The 19,664-nt window shown below is 40.1% G+C and overlaps 2 protein-coding genes across 9 annotated transcripts in view; one reads left to right on the forward strand and one right to left on the reverse strand.

Moving 5' to 3' along the window:
* The window catches only part of SERGEF (secretion regulating guanine nucleotide exchange factor), a 144,294-nt gene extending 129,678 nt beyond the window's left edge, over positions 1-14,616 (forward strand). For 3 of the 7 annotated variants that reach the window (XM_048307762.1, XM_048307764.1, XM_048307763.1), the window contains one exon: positions 12,546-14,616. In XM_048307762.1, the coding sequence (XP_048163719.1) occupies positions 12,546-12,712 (167 nt within the window). In that variant the 3' untranslated portion in view covers positions 12,713-14,616. Of the gene's footprint in view, positions 1-1,075; positions 1,180-12,545 lie in introns of all 7 variants that reach the window. The other 4 variants (XR_007204383.1, XR_007204384.1, XR_007204385.1 and 1 more) reach the window with 3 other exon arrangements.
* Positions 4,198-19,664, reverse strand: part of KCNC1 (potassium voltage-gated channel subfamily C member 1) — a 125,685-nt gene continuing 110,218 nt past the window's right edge. For both annotated transcript variants that reach the window (XM_048307760.1, XM_048307755.1), the window contains one exon: positions 4,198-6,295. In XM_048307760.1, the coding sequence (XP_048163717.1) occupies positions 6,114-6,295 (182 nt within the window). In that variant the 3' untranslated portion in view covers positions 4,198-6,113. The remainder of the gene's footprint in view (positions 6,296-19,664) is intronic.

A 19,664-nucleotide genomic window follows, 5' to 3' on the forward strand; every position in this document is an offset into this window, starting at 1 on the left:
TCATCTTGCTATAGAAGGTTTTGTTAGGTGCACAATATTCTGAGCTTTCTGTGCATAGATGACATTTTGGAGGATCAGGTTGCATGAGTATGTTCAAAATTGTTTAAAGATTATGGGGACAGTTGAAATCTCAGTGGGTTTCTGATTTTGCCTGGGAAGCATCTTATTTTTCAAAAAGCTTGATGTCTCCTGACAGCAAGTTTGTAAAGCAAATTAGGCTGGGCAGCTGGGGCAAGGTCTGTCTGCTTTAACTTTAAACTATGCCTGAGCTGGTCAGATATCTGTAGGTAGTGGACAGGAAGAGATGGGTTAAAGGGTGGTAGAAGGATTCTTTTGACTTCAGATACTTGTCTTGGGTGAGATGAACCCCACTCTGAAACTGCCTGTTTGTCACTTGTGTGAGATGATTTAGGTTCCTCAGTGAAGGATGGCTACGTGAATGCATAGGTACATACACCATGGATGTTTTGGGCTTAGGCAAATTGAATCCCACGTCCTGAAACTCAGGTACTCCAAAACAATGGTGAGCATCTCCACAGGGATGTGTGCAGAGATAGAAATCGTGTTGTGCTACAAATGCAAGGTCTGAAAGCATGAAATCTGTTAAGCAACCATTTGTAGTTATAGGTAGAATACGTCTGTAGATGTACTTAGATGTATTTTGGAAACACAAATGTCTAGTGTAGTATTGCCACTGGTGTTGTAATCCTTTTTAATTGTGGTTTTTTGGACAAAAAAAAAAAAAGACTTATGGGTAGCTGTGGTCATCTTGAAATACTTTGACCTGGATGGTTCTTGTATCCTTTGTAGTATTTTAAAGTAAAGATTATGGTCTTTATTTTTAACCTTTCTGTGTCAATAATTATTACAGAGCTTTAAAATGCTGATAAGCACCTCCTCCCCACTCCAGCCCCCAAGAAAAAAAAAAAAGAAAATGTAAAGAAAAATGATACGGTTCTTATTTAGGGCATGCAAGCGTTTTTAAATCTTTAGATTAATTTGGAACATTAATCACTTCTGCTAGGTTGATTTGATGCTTAAAATTCTTATTCTTGCTTCATCTATTCCTGAATAGATTTAAGAAGCCTCCATTCTGGGTCTGGCTGAGATGGAGTTCATTTTCCAGCATCAAGAGAATGGCATTTTGGTTCACCCATGAACAGAACTACAGTTCTTGTAGTAAGTGAGCCTGAAGAGTAAAGATCTCTTGGCTGTACTGTACAAGGAATATTTTCGTGATTGGTGTTCAGCAGACTTTAAGTTATTACAAAACCAGAGAAAAAAACATTTCAAAGTTATTTAAGAAAACATCTCAATGTTGACTTTGTCGTCTTCATATTTGGTTGTTCTATTTTCCAGCAGTGTAAGGAATAAATAGAGGTTCTCTCATATTCCTGTTGCAGGTTAGTGAGAACTACTTGGTATAGTGTTCATTTGTTTGTATGTTATATACACAGTCCTGTGGACACACATCCATGTCATCCATTGCTTTTCTTGCTGCATACTGAAGCTTGCTGTTTTAGCAGAAGTTTGGGCTGATTGGGTTTTGGTCTTTTACACTATTTTCTCAGTATCATTATCATACATAACTTAAAAGCTTTTCATGCTATTGCTTTTTCTTTGTGAGTAATGATAAATATTTGTCATAGGTCCAAATCTTGCCATAAATTCTACCTAATTCTTTTCTGTCTACCTTTCTTTCTAGGCTGCTTTCTATAGCTGCTCCTGCTGTGTAATTAGTCTAGTGCCAAATATAAAATGAAAGAAACTGGCTTTCTGCATCAACACAGGAAAGAACAGTGAGGCCAATAAATGGAGACCCTGTATTTCCATGGTTCTGTTTCCTCTGAAGTGAGGAGAAAAAAGCTCTTGATTTCTTAATTTGGTCAAATGCTGTTTCAGAGATAGAAGTGTTTGTTTTGTTTGGTGTTTTTTTATTTTGAAGAATACTTTGATATTCCAAGTCTCTAGCAGATACAGTCCTTCCAAAATGGTGTCAGATATTCCTGTCTTCAATCCAGCTAGTTTCTTGTTCTCCCTGAGGTTATGCAGAGGATCAGATGGGATAGTGCTGAACAGCATCTCAGGGACCCAGCTTGCATTGTCCATTCTGGTCTCTGACCTTCTGGAGCTGGCGTGGTGCCTCTGAATCCCTCTGCCCATCAGCTGTTCTCCCTGTTGGTGTGCCAAAGCGAGATTTTACTTTCCAACCTCAGATCCCTGCAACTGATGCGTGAATGCTGTTTTCACTACAGCTAATTTGCCAGCACCCAAAAAATGTAGCAGAGCAGAAACTTTGTGAAAATATCTCACAACATTGATTGCAGGAATTTTTCATCTCAGAACACTGTTTTTCGCTTGCCTTCTTCCAAGGACTGACTTGATATATTCCCTCTGTTACCCCCAGTTCAGAATTTAGGTCTTACACTGATGGAGGCACAGTGGTGAGGTGTCCCCAAAATGTACCTTGAGCATTTTTTTTCAGTGATGTTGTTTGCCTTTCCCAGTCAGAACAATTAAAATGGTGTCACTTGGCACCCAGTGGCATCCCAGATTCTGCCAGCATTTCTTTCCTTGCCTTGTGCACTTCTAGGGGAAGATTTGGCAAGAAGCATGTGAAGAGTAAATTTTTGGGTATCTGACCCACAGAGGAGGGTGAAGGCAGAAATGTGAAGAAGCTGTGCTGCAGCAGGGTTATTTCCTGACTAACTGGCCTGAGTGTGTAAAAGGTGTGTTTGCACACCCATAATCTACTCCGTGCCACTCAGGGCTGGGGTGTCTTTAGCCCTGTGTGTTGCTTGAAGTGTTCGTATTTTGCCAGCTTGGTATTGAAATCTAACAGCTTTGTTTTCCAACAAGAATTACGGATTTTGTAATGAAATAGTTCAGTGAATGAAAGTAAAGGAGAATAGAGTAAAATTTGTCCATACAGATAAAAAAAGGTAAAAGTTAGCAAGCTGTGCTTTATGTTTTGCCCAGAATCTCTGTTCTCCACCAGAAGTGATGTCAGAAACTGTTCCTATCTAAGCAAACTTGCCTTGGCTTTTAACACATATTGATGGCAGAACTCTTCCTTTGCTTAATATCAACAAGCAATTCCCCTAGACTTCATTCAACAGTCATGTATGGTTTTGAAATGATGATTGGAGAAGCTGATCCAATCCTGCCTTATGGGCACTTTTCTTTGAGGCTGTCTGCTCTGATTCTCTTCCTGACCGTTTTTAATTCTTATGGTATGATACTTGGTTTTAATTATAGCTGGCAAAGCCTGTTCTCCCACTCTTTCTTGTGTAGCAAATATTGACCATTTGCTTACTTTTTCCAGAACACTTAGTGAAATATGACACTTAGTGAACTCTTGCTCTGAAAGTACAGTTAAAAGAATAGAGTTGTTATTCCTACAGTCCTGGTCTTCTTAGCTATTACCTGTGAAGAAAATTTGTGTGTCCCATCTGGTACACATTATTTGTCTCATTACTTTGCATAAGTTTCTTGACAGAGTGATATGGCTGAAGTTTCTGATCTTTTCCTAGCCCTTAAGAAATGGGAAGAGTTGGACCACTTGGGAAGAGCTAGACCACTTGGGTCCTGCTTTGCAGAGATCAGACTAATGGCTTAGCCATGTAGATGGGACTGAGGGTGCAGTTTATGGTGTTAATACTTTGCAGTTTGGGGTTTTGTTGTGGGTTTTTTTGAATCGTTTTTCTTCAGTATTCAACAGTTTCACTTGCAATTAAAAGTTAACACCAGCCCAGCCCTGCACAGCCTACCTTGGGTAAGAGCACTGTGTTTCATCAGCCCTTCTGAGAAAATGTGACTTGCCTTTGGTGCACACACTTGATGTAAACCTCTCTATGGTTTGTGTTTGAAGTCTGAATCATGGGAATTTTTTTCCCATTTTTTTTATTGCTTGCTTTCATCTTTTGTCACAGCTCTGTCAGCTGTCTGTTTTCTTCTTTGAAAGGGTCCTATTAGTTCACAGAACTATATTGTGTGAGACAGAGGGGAATGGTGGCTGTGAGTGGCGTCAGTGTTAACGTGGGGATGTTACCAAGGTGTTCACTTTTTACTCTTTTCCCAGGTGCTCAAATGACCCAGCCCTTGTTTTATCTGAGTAGATCTAGAGTCACAGTGATGAGTATAAAAGTCTCTGTAACAATAGGCACAGACTGAGACAGACAGACAAGACAAGGCACATGACCCACAGGAGTTTTATTGGATGTGTGCTTGCACTACAGTACAGTGTGGTGTAGGCACACTTAAACTGGGTACAAGTGGGTTAACTCAAGTACAACAGTTGCAGCACAGAGGAAACTTGTAATCCACAAATCCTTCCCAGAAAGGAGGGTTAGTTCACCCCGAACTCTCTCTGACTACAGCTATGCTACAGCTTGCATCAGGCTAGGTATTTTAAAGCTCTTGCAGCGCACCTGTATTACAGTGCTGTCACTGTTACGGCTGCACTGTGACACTTGCAGGGGTGCCATCATCTGAACCATTGTCATACACCAAGATTACAGCTTGGAACTTTGCAAAATAAGGCATCCTAATACCATCACTGCTGAGCTGCAACTGCTTTTGTTGTGTGGCGATGTTTGCGTAGCTGTGAGAAAATCTACCAGTTCAATCAGTAAGATGGAAACTCAGTCACCACTTGTCTCCTTGATTTTTCTCTTTGCATTTCTAACACTTTAGCTTATGACTGCTAGAATTGATCTCAGATTACTTGTTAAGCATGGGGGAAAAAAGCCCTCACTTGTTTAATATCAACAAGCATTTTTTTTAGACTTCACTCAACAGTAATGCACATTCATGTCGTGTGTCTTGAAACTTGACCAAAATGCAGCCTTGCAATTGCTAAAGGAAAATGAAAGGGGAAAAGTTCAAACTAAAGCCCATTTTAACACAAAGCTATTTTACACAAGATGTCCATGTGGAAGGTTTACACATTTCAATTCTTGGTTCTGAGTTGGAGAATTGTATTCTGCAGAAAAGGACACCTTCAGAGATAAATCCCAGAACGCTCACTTGTGTTCAGTGCAAACAGCCCTTCAGAGGAAGAGAACAGCAGTCAGAAGAGAAGAAACTGCAGGTTAATGTGACCATTTGGACTATCTCTTCAGCTTTTGCTATATCATAAGTGTTTTTTATAAGATGCCAAGGACTGACAGTCATCTATAGCCTGGTCTGTGTGATCGCCGTAAAGCTCATGCTTGTAAATAGACCAGTGTTCTACAAAGGGTTGCCTTATGAAATATGTTAAGCACCAAAGCATTTCCAAAATATCCTTTTCCAACCCAGCTGGTCTTCCTTGATGAGAGAGATCCTGAGAGCCCAGTGGTGTCTCTTGTTTCTGACTTCAGCCAGCAAAGTAGGAGGAAGCACCATTTCACCTCCATGCACCCGCTCATCTTGCTGACTGTCCTTTCTCCTGCTCTCTGATTTGCTTAGTGCTGTGAAAGCTACATGTAGGACTGGAATGCAGCTTGAGGGGGCTCTCAGATTCTTGCTTCTGCTTTCATCTGTGACTTTTCCTAGGCCTATGCTGAAGATGCCCTTCAGTTCTAGGTCTTGGAGGTAATGTTGTAGGTCAGATGAATCACAGCTGTCCCCTCCTTTTCTTTGTGTCATCACTTACGTCAGTTTGAAGTGCGTGCAAATTTGAAATGGTAATGCTTTACTGCCCGGAACTCATGGGCACAAATGGCCACGGCACCGTATGGTCCCATGGGACACTTGAATGATTCGCACTCTTCTAGATGAGCTCTGACATTCTGCCTTGAGTGGATGACCTCTTACTAAGCATATAGGTATAAGGTATTTTCTGCATGTTCTGTTTCACATAGTACAGAGGGTCATGAGACTGCAGTCTCTGGCTCTGTGATGAGATTGTGATTGTCTAGTTCTGGTCATACAAAGTTAAAGCACTGTGACATATTGAATGCCTGTCACTGGGAGAGGCAGGGATGTAAGTTCTGAATGAATGTCACTCTCTGCCATGTCTGATATCCTGATGGAACAGACATTAGTGCCACGGTCAGAGCCTCAAGACAAATCTCTCCATTAATTAATTTCTGTCAGTTGTTTTTGTCCTGTACTTAAGCGAGCAAAATTCAAAGATTTTCTTGTCTTCTACAGGTGTAAAAAAAAGCATCTTTAATGCTTAATCCTCTCTGCACTGCAGCTGCTTCGTGTATGATATAATCCTCATGTATTGTCAGTGGACCAGTTACGTTCAGTCTTGCACAAAGTCGTGAGCCCAGGTTTTGTTCTGTGTTGAGTTGGAGATGCTTTCCTGTTGGGAAGGAATTGACAGTTTTGAGTCAAACCAAAAGAAAAAACTTGTGCAGCACCTGTGAGCTTTAGACATAGTTAGTACCATTCATGTTTCCCCATGGAAACAGAAATGTGAACAGATAATCCTTGCAGTAGATTTCTGTCCTTGCTACCTACACACAGCAAAGCAGCCATCTCCATCTTACAGGGCTTCAGTTCCACCACAAAAACTACAAGGGTGCAGCAGCCAAGAAATCTGGAGTTGCAAGTCTGTTGTTTTTAAATCCTAGCATATAGTTTTCTGAATTTCTTCCTTTTTTTTTTCTTTTTTTTTTGCTTCAAAATGACAATGCATAACTGAGAAGGAAAAAATAAATTCTATCATAAACTAGCCTGAGTGGTAACCTAAACTGTTTATTTGATGTAATGTGGAGTGATTCTTTCAAATAGATACATACTAATTTGTGCAGTGAACCATTCAGCTCCTGCTTTGAAGTGCCCTGTGAGAACAGAATGAAATTTCTATTGTCATTGTAATTTGGCAAGATAGCACTTCCTCTAGGGGTGGGCTCAGTTATTTGCCTGGTGCTAAAAACAGTGCACAGGAAAATGCACAGCATGTTTGCATGGATCTGCTACGGCTTTTTTTGCTAAGTAACATCTTACTGTGTATTTCCCCACTTCTCTGCATTGCTGTGTGTGGGGCTCCTTCTCCAGGTACAGTTTTCAGGCTGTGGCAGATGTGCTACATTGCCCTTAGAAATGATCTTATCATAAACATGATTCCTTCCCCTTCCCATTTTGTAACTCTTGGCTGCTTATATACTGTGGAAACGAGAACAGAAAAGATTAGATGTGCTTTGTACTGTCTTGTGTTTGCAGTTTGTGGGATAGACACTGATATTGAGGCACGAACTAGAAATTAGACTTTCCCAACTGAAATTAATTGCAAAGGAGATGTGTAGCCTTATTGCTGCATTTTGCAGTACTGCACATGCCTAAGCCCATACCAGGCATATTGTATTCTCCATTTGATTTTCTGACTCTCTTCAATAGGTGGTTATGGATTGTAATTGGATATTCTGGCAGTTGGCCTTGAGGCCCTGACCCAGTTTGAAGTCCCTGCTGTATTACACAAGATACAAACCTAGCCAGAGAGATGGTCCTACTAACAAACAGTGCTTCTGCTGGGAAAAAATAATAGTTCACATAAGATACTAGTTTAGAGCACCAAGTCAGAGATGTCCTCATAGTGTAGGCTTTGTTCCTTTGTTATGATGAATTGTTTGAGGACATTGAAAGTTGTTCTTTCCAGGCACCAGGGTGAACCACAGAGGCATGACCTGAAGCCAGCTGACTTTTCACTTGTGTAAAACCACTGCTGAGGAAGGGACCGAGTGGTTTAGGTCCACAGCCTGAGGAGAGCTACTAATGATGTAAAGGTGGAACGAGGGCAGGTTGTTGACTGGAGGCTGACTTTGAAATCAGCATGCCTTTAGCACCGTGGCTTTGTACTTAGTATCAAAAATGTGTGGTGTTTCTTACCTGTATATTGTGTTAGCACTGCAATGTGTCTGATTTTTATCCAGCTTACTCACTTGCAAGCCAGGTACACATTTCTGAGGGTTGAACAGCAATTGGATGGGCTGCCTGGAGCACACGACAGCTTGCTCCTTGAAAATGTGGCTCCGTAAGAAAAACTAAATGTGGGTCTCACAGTTCTTTCCTAGTTTTGGAGGTACCACAGTGTCTTGAGATGGTGTCATCATACATTCCAAGCTTTGCCGTTAATGAGATTTTGCACAATGCCTAGACTTCCCTTTTAGTTACTAACACATTTCCATGTTTTTCTGCAGAAAACAATTTATATCAATCCTGTTTCTTACAATTTAAAATTGCAGATCTTTTGCACTAATGGCAGGTTTGTTGCTATTAAAAATACAAAAGTTTAGAGGGATGCTTACTGCCTTTTATTTTATGTGACACCCTGAACCACCAGATGGCCTGAAAAAACAGGAAAACTTATTCATTTGTGTTTTGCAACTTCCTGGGAGAAGTATAGACAAAATCTCCTTCTGTGTAATGTGACACTGTTCCTTTTGAGGTTTTGAAGGCTTTCATGTAATCAAGGGAGGGTGGCTGAGACACCTGAATTTTGTTTGTGGTCCAGCCCTGATGCTGTTTAAAGACTTGTGACTTTTTCTGACCTGATCTCCTGCCTACTGTAACTTTGTCTATAACAAAAGAGTAGAGTAGCACCAATTTAAGGTCAAAAAGAAGTAATAATTTGAAGTATTGTGGAGTATTGGTAAGAGCACCAAGCCAATATAATAGAGCTGTTCTAAAACATTTTAACATTTCCCTAAAATGTGAAGCTGTCTCTTGAATAGCTTGGCTTCAAGATACTTGGCTTGTCTTTAAGGCCAGCTTCTGTTTGTTTGCTGGTTGAAAGAATGGGAGAGGAGAAACAGAAAAGAGGAGTTTCTAAAGATTTCAGTGATAAGCCTCCAGGGCGCAGGCTGGTTTAGAAGCAGACTGTTTGTAGCCTGAAGCTAGGCTGCAGTGATATTTGCAGCTTCCTTGTTTCCAGTTTTCCTTGCTTTGCCTTCAGACCAGCTGTAAAGATGTGATTTAATATAACCTCTCTTCAGCTGCATAAAACTGATATGCCAAGGCTAGGGCAATCACTTGGTCTCCCTTTATTGTCACCAAAGTGAGACAGACTTGATTTTCACACCAGTGTTTGGAGAAGATGAATCTCTCTGTCTGGTGGAGAGATGCAGATGTCTCCATTGGCTCTTGAGGATACAGAGGATAATGATCTATGGCTAAGTTGCTTGAATTTTTAGGTGGCTGAAGTTAAGTGCAGTGAATCTCACCCAGAGCATCTTATTTGCTAACATCGATTCTTCCATCTGAAGATTGCACTCAGCAATAAGGAGCAACTCTAAATTCTCTTCTTTCTCCAGAATCCTGTCCAGTATGCTGCAGCTTTATTTTACCTAGAAATACTTTTCTCCAGTTTAATGAACCTGTAGATTGCTGTTGTCTTCAGTTACCTTGAAAAAAGCCTGGATAATTATTGCAGACAGAAGAAGGGCAGTAGCCCCTTCTTATGTTGTTTGACCAAAATAGATTTGTTAAGGATTTTGTTGTCCCTATGTCTTGCATATTTAATGTTTTTGGAAAAGTCCTGCATAGCATTACTCTAAACTTTGATTAGTGTGACTGTGGACGTAACTGAAATTCCCTTGGGATTATGCTGTGTTGCCATGTGAGTTCTGTGGGTTTGATTTGTACTTTGAGTACTTACATTTTGAAAGGGAGAAGGTAAATGCAACATCTTACGTGGTTTCACTTAACCAGTAAGAAGGAGTAACCTTCCCTCACCTCACCAAACACAAACCATTTGCTTTGAGAACATGCAAGAATGCTTGTTCTAAATTTTGTTAGAAGCAATTTGTAGCTGTGTTAATAGACATCATTCTAATGCTCTTTCATCCTGGGAAGGTCTGGCACAGACATGGAAACTGAATTTTCTTGTGAAGGCATGTAGGGCTGCTGGTTCTGTGTTTTTATCAGCAATAAACTGGGAATAGAAGCAATCAGAAAGAAAACAAGCAAAAAAAAAAGGGGGGGGGGGGGGAGGGGAATGTGGGAGAAGGAAAAAACCATGAAATGGTGCCCTTTGTCCAGAGGCTAGCCGTTAGTTCTTTGTAGGGTCTGCCTTTAACTCTGCAGATGTAACGTGTGTAATTTTTCAAATAGATGCTTCATTACCTTTGATCTTCACTGACTTTGACTTCTGTGCCAGTGATTCACATAGCTGCTTGTTCCCTCCTGGTCACTTTCACCACACTCATTTTGCCCAGCTCTCCTCCAAGTTTTGTTAATATATTACTGCCAAAAAAACAGGCTTGGTGTTCTGCAAATTCTGCTTTCTCTGACACAAGTCAAGCATTTGGCGATTTCTATGTACAAACCTTTCACTGAATCTTCTACAGGCAGATGTGGTACTGTACACTTTTCATTTTCACAGTAAAAATTCTCTGCCTTTTAGCTTTCCTGATTCTGACTTGATGGTGATGAGAAACATTTTTGTGGCCCGTAATTCCATATCCATCAGCTGCCCTTTCATCTCTTCAGATTTCTGTCAGCTCTCCATGGATGTACAAGGTGTTTTTGTATAAGACCATTCATAAATCATACTTACTTTCTACTTTTCTTTTGCCAGTTTTCACTCTTGTCCCATTTCAGTAACCTTAGAGATCACTGGAATCACATAGAAAAATCTATTTTGGTGGCCTTTCTACATGCTTGGAGAAGTAAAGGCTGGAAAAGACTCCACAATCCTTATTTTAGGGAAGGTGTTCTTCTCTGGGGGGTTCCTAGGTTGTAAATTTTTCTATTATGTATTTTCAAAAGATGTTTTCACTAGATATGTGTATCAATTTGAGAGGTTAATATCCTAATGCACTGTTTCTTTGACTATTTATTATACCATTAGTGTTCCACTGAGTTTGTAATACAAAGTGACCAGAAGATTTCTGGTTTCCTCTCTCTTGTCCTGATGGGACAGGATAAAAAAAGCAATAAGAAACCGTTTAAACAGATATAGTGAGTCTTCACAGAAGCATGTAAGTTGTTATAGCAATTGCTGGTGTCTAGGAACAAAAAGTTGCCAAAGTCATCTTACTAATGTTAGGGCATGTTATATTCTCTTTTCATTAAACTCGTAAGCTGGGTTCACATATTAACTGTGCAAAAAAAAGTCTTTTCTTAGGTGCAGCTTCCTTGAATAATTAATTAGTCTGTGATGTGTCTCTGGTATGGGCTTGGGGTGTCTTTTTTTCTGCTTTTTAATATTTACATAAACATTTTTACCTGGAACCTTACCAAAAAGAAAAATCCCATTAACCAGTAGGGCGATCTGTTGATATTTAAATGGGCTATGTTGCACGTGCAGTTTTTGGCACTTTTTGGCAGCACGTGTGCGTGCATTTGGGATGTAGCTTGGGCTGTCAGTATTGCACACGCACAGTCACGAGAACATCTGGTGCCTCCTGAGATAAGAGTAACAGAGCTGCTGTTTCAGGTGAGGTGTGCCTTGGCTGCTGTGATGTTCTGGTGGTGCTCTGTTGTGTTCCATTGCCTTAAAGATTGTCAGGAAAATGAAATGCCATTGTTTAGTTACATCTGGCCTCAGTAATGTTTATACTGCATTGCAGAAGAGGGGAACTTCAATGTACTAATAATTTGCAATAAATTGTTTCTGAATTTTGAAAACTAAAATTGTGACTGGGATTAGATTTTGTGAATTTTGGCACTTTTCTTCTCATTATTTGGAATCCAGAATGCTACTTCATGCTGTTAATACCTGCTGCTTTTCAAAAATAACAGTGGCATCACAAACATGATAATATGGCAGGATGGCTTTCTTTTTTAGTACAGTAAGTCACAGACACAGTCTCTGGCAGCCAAATAAAGAATAGAAAATAGGGAAGAAATAGCACTTGTAGTTCAGAATAAGGAGGTTTTGGTGGATTTTTTATTATGCCAGCCATTTATAGAATAAGATTTGCATACTGTGCTTCCAAAAAGAGTACTATGGGGTAATAATAATACATGAATCGTTATTTGGGATATAAAAGAGTAGATCTTACAAAAATAAATAATAATGAGGGAAAATAAGAATAATAAAAGCAGTGAAATGATGTCAAAGCAAGCAGAAGAGGTAGGATGGTTAAGAATAAGGCAGGCTGTTGAAGACTTAAAGGATTTAAAGGAAAAAGGTGACATGTGAACTTGAAGCTAGGAATGAAATGCAATTTGGCTGAACTGTGACTCTGTGTTCCCCAACCCTGTAGATCATGCTGTGAATGATTAAAGTCACTGCTCTTGATTTATCACACTTCTGCTTACTACGGGAAACTTGAAAGACAGGGATTCCACATCATTTCAGGGAGGGATCTTAAAATGCAGAGAGATTTCTGTGGGCTCTGCATAAATACTGAACTATGTACTTACTGAGTGATTTTCAAATGTCTTTGTTATTTTGATCGCTTCTGTTGCTAACAATATGGAACAGGATGGAGAATCATTCATTTGGGTTTATTTACATCTTCAAGAGAACCAGAATATTTTTCCTACCTTAGCAGAATTTCTTAGAACCTAAATAGGAGATGACTTGACAAATCTGCTCCTTAAAACTAACTGAAGCTGTTGTGGTTTTGTGGTCTTTATCCTGTATTTTCTGTCCTCTCTTTCAGGTGGCCAGTGCTTCTCTTGGGGATGGAACGAACACGGGATGTGTGGTGATGGAACAGAAGCAAACGTTCGTGTCCCAAAGCCAGTCAGAGCTCTTGGCTGTGCAAAACAGATCTTGATTGGATGTGGGGCAGGACACTCCATGGCTCTCTGTCAAACTCCACAGTAGGCCCAGCACACCTGGAATCATAACATCATGGATGTGGGTGGACATCTTTGGATTGTGTAGCTCAGAAGCGCTACAAGAGAACTGCCCATGATTAACATGGTAGTTGGAAAGTGCAGATGTTTTTCCTAAATCCAAAAGGAACAACTGTGCATAAAAAGCTGTAATATCTTCAAAATTGTTTCCTTTGCTCTTGCCACAAGAATCGACTTTCTTACCCACAGATAGAATTACAGACATACAATTCTGCCTTGATGCAATACAACTGAAGACAGATTTACATTTTCTTGTTCTTCTGAGAAGTCTTTGAGGAAGAAACCGACTGATTAATGGCTTAATGGTGTATAAGTTTGGTCTGAAGAAGTGGTCTGAGAAGGTGGTCTTTTGTTATTGTGTCTTTACATCATGATGTGTTGCACCTGCCAACTTCTACTGGAGTTGTGAGCTCCCAGCAGCTCAGAAAATTGTTTGTTTCACAAAGTGAACATGACTAGATGCATACACACATTTTAAGCAGAAGATTAGGATTAAAAGAAAAAGAAAGCAATATCATTTAGAAGGCTGGCAAAAGGGGAAAATGAGGCCCTTTTGAACTAGCTTTATCTTGATTAAACTGTGAAAGGAGCAGTATTTCTCATGGATTACGTTCTGTGCCAGACATCAGTTTATTACAGATTTACAGGGATGCAGATCTGCATGAATTGTCATTAACTTGCAAACCAAATCTGAAGTTTCTGAAGCTACTGTTTAGGGAAGGAAAACTTCTAAGAGCTATTGGAAACAATCAAAAAGTTCTTATCAAAGGGCATAAGTCAGTTGTAGCTGTTGAGGACAGCTTGATCCAGTGCAGCTCCTGTGTTTCCAGCTGCCTTGGAATAGGAAGACATCAAAATCTAACCAGAAAGATTTTACAAGTTCTCCAGCCTAAAAGGCAGACCAAAATGCTCCTGATAATTTCAGGTTAGTTCTCACTTCTGTTTTGCAGCCCAGCTGAGTTGCTGCTCACAGCATGCCCACAGTACTTGTTCCAGGTGGGGGCTTGACAGAGAACATAGGCCTATCATTTGTTTTGGTAGGAGAAAGGAAAAAGTGTAAAATGAGATGTCTTTGGATATTATTAGCTGCTTGTGTTGAGCAAGATTTTGGAAGCTATTTATAAAACTGTTTTTTTCCACACAAATACAGTGGATGTCGTTAAACTGGATGTTTACCACCCACAATACTTATATTTGCTGTGGTATTCAATGTATTTCAAATTCTAAATATAGAGAATTCTACTGTGTGGTAAATGCCCCTTTTAATGAGACCTACTGTTGCTAAACAGGGGTTTAATTTTTAAAGCAGGCTTGCCAGGAAAGAGGCCTTACAGAATTACAAAATGCTCAGAGGAAGGCTCTTAGGAAATAGGACAGGAAGACTTTCTAATGATGTATCAGCTTACACATGAAAGGGAAGGAATTAAGGTGATAATATGGGCTGCAGGGGTTTTTTCACCCTTGGTTTTACAGCAGTTATAGTTCTCGGCTTCATTTTCAAAAGTGTTTTATTTTTCTATTCAATGGATGAGAAACTTGAGCAGACTATGAAGCTGATTTTAACTATTACAGATACCAAAAGAATAATCAAATGGGACCTCTGCAAAAAGTGTAGAATTGAGATTTCTATTGTAAAGTGGGTTTTTGTTTAATCCATGGCAATATACTGTTCCAAGCTGCGACCTCTTGCACTTTTAATTATCTAAGTTGCTATTTATTGGCTGTTCTCAATGCCACTTTCTGGATACCAAAGCTTCTCTATTATATGAACAACAGTTTCTCATGCTTTCTTTGACAGTTCTGTCTAAGGTTTCTGCTTTGGATTTCTGCAAAATCTGTGTACCAAATAAACATGTTCTCTTGTTTCAGTAATTATCTCCTCTAAATAAGTCTGTTCCTTGATTAATCACAGCCAATATGTGCATTACATGAGGTTTACTGGACTGGACATGTTTTGACTGCGTGTGCTGTTGCTGCAGTTCATTGCAGAGGAGTCCAACAAGTTATGTAACAAATAAATGTGAATTAGATATTTGAAATGTTTTTCTATTTTTTCATGCCTGTAACACGAACACACTTTTGGAACACAAAGAATGATTTGGGGTGATAAGGTGAGGAAAGAAAGGAGTACGTCAGTTCGTTCCTGGTCCTGATCTGGTGTTTCATATCTGCATCTGATCTTCATCTTTGAAAGGCAAGAACTGCATTTTTCTCTCCTTTGTTGTGCCTATATAGCTTGAAAACTTTGGGAAGTAATAACTTGTCTTGACGTAGTGAGTGCTTTGTCGTCAGTCAGGGCTTCTAGGTGCTGCTGTAGTGCAGAGAATGAATAGAATTCATTGTAGAAGGTACGTGGCTGAATGTCTTAACCAAGTCGCTGCTCATTCTTTCAGAAGAGAATGCCCTGTTTTGTATGCCAGTGGCTTTGTTTGCAGAGTAAAGCACTGTACAAAATCAGCTATGGCTTTCTCTGTGAGGAAGGGAGCACACAATGAAAAGTGGAAGAAAACACCTTTCCATGCTGGTGTTCAGAGCTTATGACTGTTGCCTGTTGCCATGCTGATGGAGAAGGTCAGTCTCTGCAAAGCAAAATGCAGACCCAGTGCTGTGGTTCATAGAGTTCTTTAACAGGTCTTCTGTGATAAGCAAAGCAAGAAGCCTGTTACATAAGCATTCTGCTTTCAGGTTCAAATGGAAATAAAGTTTCTAATATATATCTATATATTTACAAAAAGACACTGGAACAAGTTAAGCAAATGTCTGTGCAGCTGCTCTCCCCTCCCATTTTCTGAAGTTAAGCAAACCTGCCAGTGAGCTGACATTAATGAGGGAGAACAAGTTGTGAACTGTTGACCTTAAGTCCAGAGAATTTTCAGGCCCTTGGGTGGAGGAGGGGGAAGAGGAGAAGAAAGCTATTGTGTGCCTTTCTGTTATTTGAAGTCCTAAGAGATCTGCAGTTGTTACTCATGCAACCTCCACGTGCACCTGTGCAACACACTCCTGTTCCATTTTGAAGAATGTTGGTAGGATGATGTGTGTATTGTGTCAGAAGTTTCTGTCTCCTGGGGGATTTTTTTGGGCCACTTGGTGGTCACTGGTGTTATTTGACTCGGTGTGGCATTCTGAGTGACCTGATGCTTTTGTGCTCAGCGTGCCAGGCCCTGTATTTGAGTATGTTCATTTGAAAGATGAAAGATGGTTTGCCCAGTCACCACTTCTTACATGACACTGACTTTTCCATCTGCATCTTGGCCATCCTTTTGGTGTCTAACTAGTCTTGCCATCTGCAGTCACCACAAAGGTCACTTCTAAATGCTTGGCAGGAGCTTTTGTTCAGCTACATATTTTGAGCAAAGAGAAATTGTGGGGAGAGTGGGAGGGAGAAGGTGATTTGATTGTGCTTTTTATGGCGTGTTTTGAGTCTTAGAGATGTGAGAGTTAGAGATGAGCATGGAAAACTGATGAAGGAGAGCAGTTGAATGTACAAGAGAATGGTGACCATGGAAAAATATTTAAATGAATGGCAATAGAGAGCCTGATACAGTCAGCTAAAACATAGGGAAAAGGAGGGGGCAGACAGCTAAAATACAGCTCCTGAAGATGGAATAATCTCATGGCGTAACAGCATTCCAGCCTGCCGGTGTGGTGGGAGTGAGATGAGAGACAAACTATTCTATTTCATGGATGATATTGGTCCCCCTCTTCCACTGTTTATTTATAATAATGTGAATTGTTGACTTGCAATGTTTGGGTTTTTTCTCACTCATAGCACATCTTGACATTTCCAGTTCTCTCTCCAGCTGAAACAGCAACATCTGTCCTCACCTTGCAGACTCAGAAATATTTTGATCAGGCCTCTGATCTAGTCCAGCATTTAACCAAATACTTACTATTATTTTCATTTCATTCCATGAACTCTGTATCTGATTTAAGCAAGACTTAAGTAATTTTGGGACTTCCAGTTCCTTTTTCCCTTTGTTAGAAATCAAGATGATGACAGATCTTGGTCACTCTGAGCAATGTTGATATTTTTATGGTGCAAGGTAAGTTTTATGCTTTTTCTTCTAGCTAGATATTTTCTTGAAAAGGACTCCAGTATTTTTTATTTGAGTCCTGCTTATGCCATTTACTACTAGCTGAAAATTTCAAAGGTTTGGAATGGATACAGCCTGGGATAGAGAATCACTTGTGTGGTTTTGATTGTGGTTCAAAATGTGCACAGTAGAAAAGTGGCGCTTGCATGGAATTTGCTGACAACTCCAGCTGACACAAAAATAATTGGCCACTTTAACTTTTTACGTATCAGTATCTTGATGCACGTGCAAAGGAGAGATAGTACATACTTTGTTCTTTTCCTTTAGCTTTTGTGCTGTTCTTATTTCCCAGTAAATGCTAATCTTGCGTGTTTTGCTCCATGTAAGAAAGAATAATAGTCTTGAATTTAAATGCTTTGGTTTTATGGAAATATAACTGAATATAACTGAAGATGTAGGTCTGTATCATATGTGCCTTTGAAGTTAATTTGGAGAAACTGCATGTGTAAAGCCATTGTTATTTTGTAACCCATTTAGATGTTAAACGACTGAAGTCAGGCACATTCTTGAGCTATTTGGGCATTTCATTCAGGTTCATCAGTTAGTTGTCTCAGCATTCATCTGTTTTTAATGCAGCAGCAGTTTTTACTCATCAGTGCCTCTGTAAAACATCAAAATAGAGTATGTGACTGAAAATATTCAGCAGTGAAAATAGTCTCTATATTTGAATCGTGGCCTGGATGAACCACGTGTTTCCTTGTGGGAGAGTGAGGAAGCATAAATTTAGAGTATTGGGAGAACACATTCTTCAGCTTGATTGGAAACAAGAGCAACAAAGTAGTCATTCCTGAATAAAAGCTGGCTGAGGGGTGAGAAAATGCAGGGGTGACATTTATTTTGCAAACTTTCCTCTGGCATTTTGATTTTGTGACATGTTGGATTTTGTCTCATTTCCAGATGAGTCTTTGCAGGTTGGGAGGGGGTGGAGTGTAAGTCCAATTCCTGTGTTGGCCCTCAGTTCATTTCCAACTTCCTCATCTATTTCCAGGCTGCTTTGCCTGTAGACCACCTGATAATCCAGATATTATGCAGTCTTGGGGGGGAGTTCTGTCTTCAGGTCTTGAAGGAATTGAGACTTTGTAAGTGGAGTTTCAGAGTTTCAATTCAATATTGTTCCAGTACTCCATGGTCTGGAGTCTTTTAAGTCCTTTAAGTCTAGCAGACTGCGTTTTTACTTTTTTTGTATTTAGAAGCGAGGCCAAGAATTGGGAGATTTTTAATATTCTGACAAGATTTTAGGTTTTGGCTGCAAATGTCAAGCAAGTTTAGCCTTTGTTTTGTTTTTACTGATTTGAATGCATGAAGACATGTGGGACCTAAACTAGGGCAGCAGAGGAGTTGCCAATCAGTAATGAAAATGCTCTGTCATTTTAACTGTGTGGGTGCTTAATAATTTTCCATAATAATCCTCTGCTTTAAAGTACAAAAGAAAAGGGATTCCTACGGGGGCATTGTGTTCTTCTGCAGACAAGGAAGTATGGCATCTTTTAAATAATGCAGAGATGCTTCTCTCCTCTGGTGCCTTAATTCTGAGTAGATAGATTATAATAACTATTCCTTCTTAAATATGGCTTTTCCTCTTTTGACATCAGAACACTTTAAAAAGAGGATAATGTCACAGAAACAGAAGCTGAGGCACAAAACATTGAATTGCCCCAACCAAGGTAACCCAGCTTGTCCACAGGGGAGACTATAAGAATAAAGTTCCCATTTCCTGAGTCCCAGGCCGAAGCTCTACCTACTAGGCTAGTGGTTCTTGATGATTATTTTGGGTAAGTCTCACTGCTACTCTTTCCCTCTTTCCTTGCTCCTCTTTCCCACTCACTGCCGATTGCTGTTTCCATTGCTCCTGCTTGCATAACCCATTTTCCAAACTCATCCTGTGTCCTTCTCATTTCCCACCTCCTGAGCTACTGCTGCCTTTTCTCCAGTCACCCACTTGCAATGACACCACCCCAGCAAAGCGTGGCTCCTACTGAGCTGCTTTCCCTGGGCTCAAGCCTTGTCTGCTGTTGTGCTGGTGTGACTCACAGTCAGCAGCCTCTGCACAGGCTGTGTCATCCCTGCTAAGCCCTTTGAGTCCAGAGGCAATGCAGGTACCTCAGAGTGACAGCTGAGCTAACATTTTGCCTTTTGCTGCCCAAGGAATCTCCAACGTGGGCAGTAGGAAAAACAATGGAAGCCTTGGAGCACGTGCTCTTAATATTTGGTACCTGGAGATGTTTGGACCTATGCCCTTACATGAAGTTTTTTAAAGTTCAAGTGACTGCTGAGAGTTGAAAACCTGGCGTTGCCAGGATGGGCCAGGGAAGATATCTTGTTAGAGCATTTGCTTTGTCAGATAAAGAAAGTCAAGAGATGCAGTTCTGGATCTGTTTTCTAGCTTTCAGTTCAATTTGAATTCAAATCTTGTTCCTGATTGCAAAAAACCATTTGTGTTTCCCTAAGAGAAAAATGGGGCATTTATAGTCCTAGATGAATGCAGAGGCTTTGGGACTCCTGAACAGACAGGTATTTTTTGCCCAAATTCAAGTAAGTGAATGACTTAAAAATAACCTGCATAATTTAAGCATGTTTTCATGAAGTGAAGGTAGTTTGTGTGTGAGCTCAGAGGCAAAGCTCCTTCCAGGATATATATGGAAAGCAGAGAAGTAGGATGCCTTGTTTTGAAACTATGAAAGGGATATGCAAACTGGCAGGGTAATATCTTCAGGATATCTTTTTTGTAAGCAGCTCTGTGCTCAGTTCCTTTTTGAATGCTCTTGCCTTAGCCCTGCTTGCTCTCTTCTGTATTTCAATCTGCTCATTTGTCCTAGCAGCCATTTG

The sequence above is a fragment of the Corvus hawaiiensis genome, chromosome 6, assembly GCF_020740725.1.
Source record: "Corvus hawaiiensis isolate bCorHaw1 chromosome 6, bCorHaw1.pri.cur, whole genome shotgun sequence".
NCBI lineage: Eukaryota > Metazoa > Chordata > Aves > Passeriformes > Corvidae > Corvus > Corvus hawaiiensis.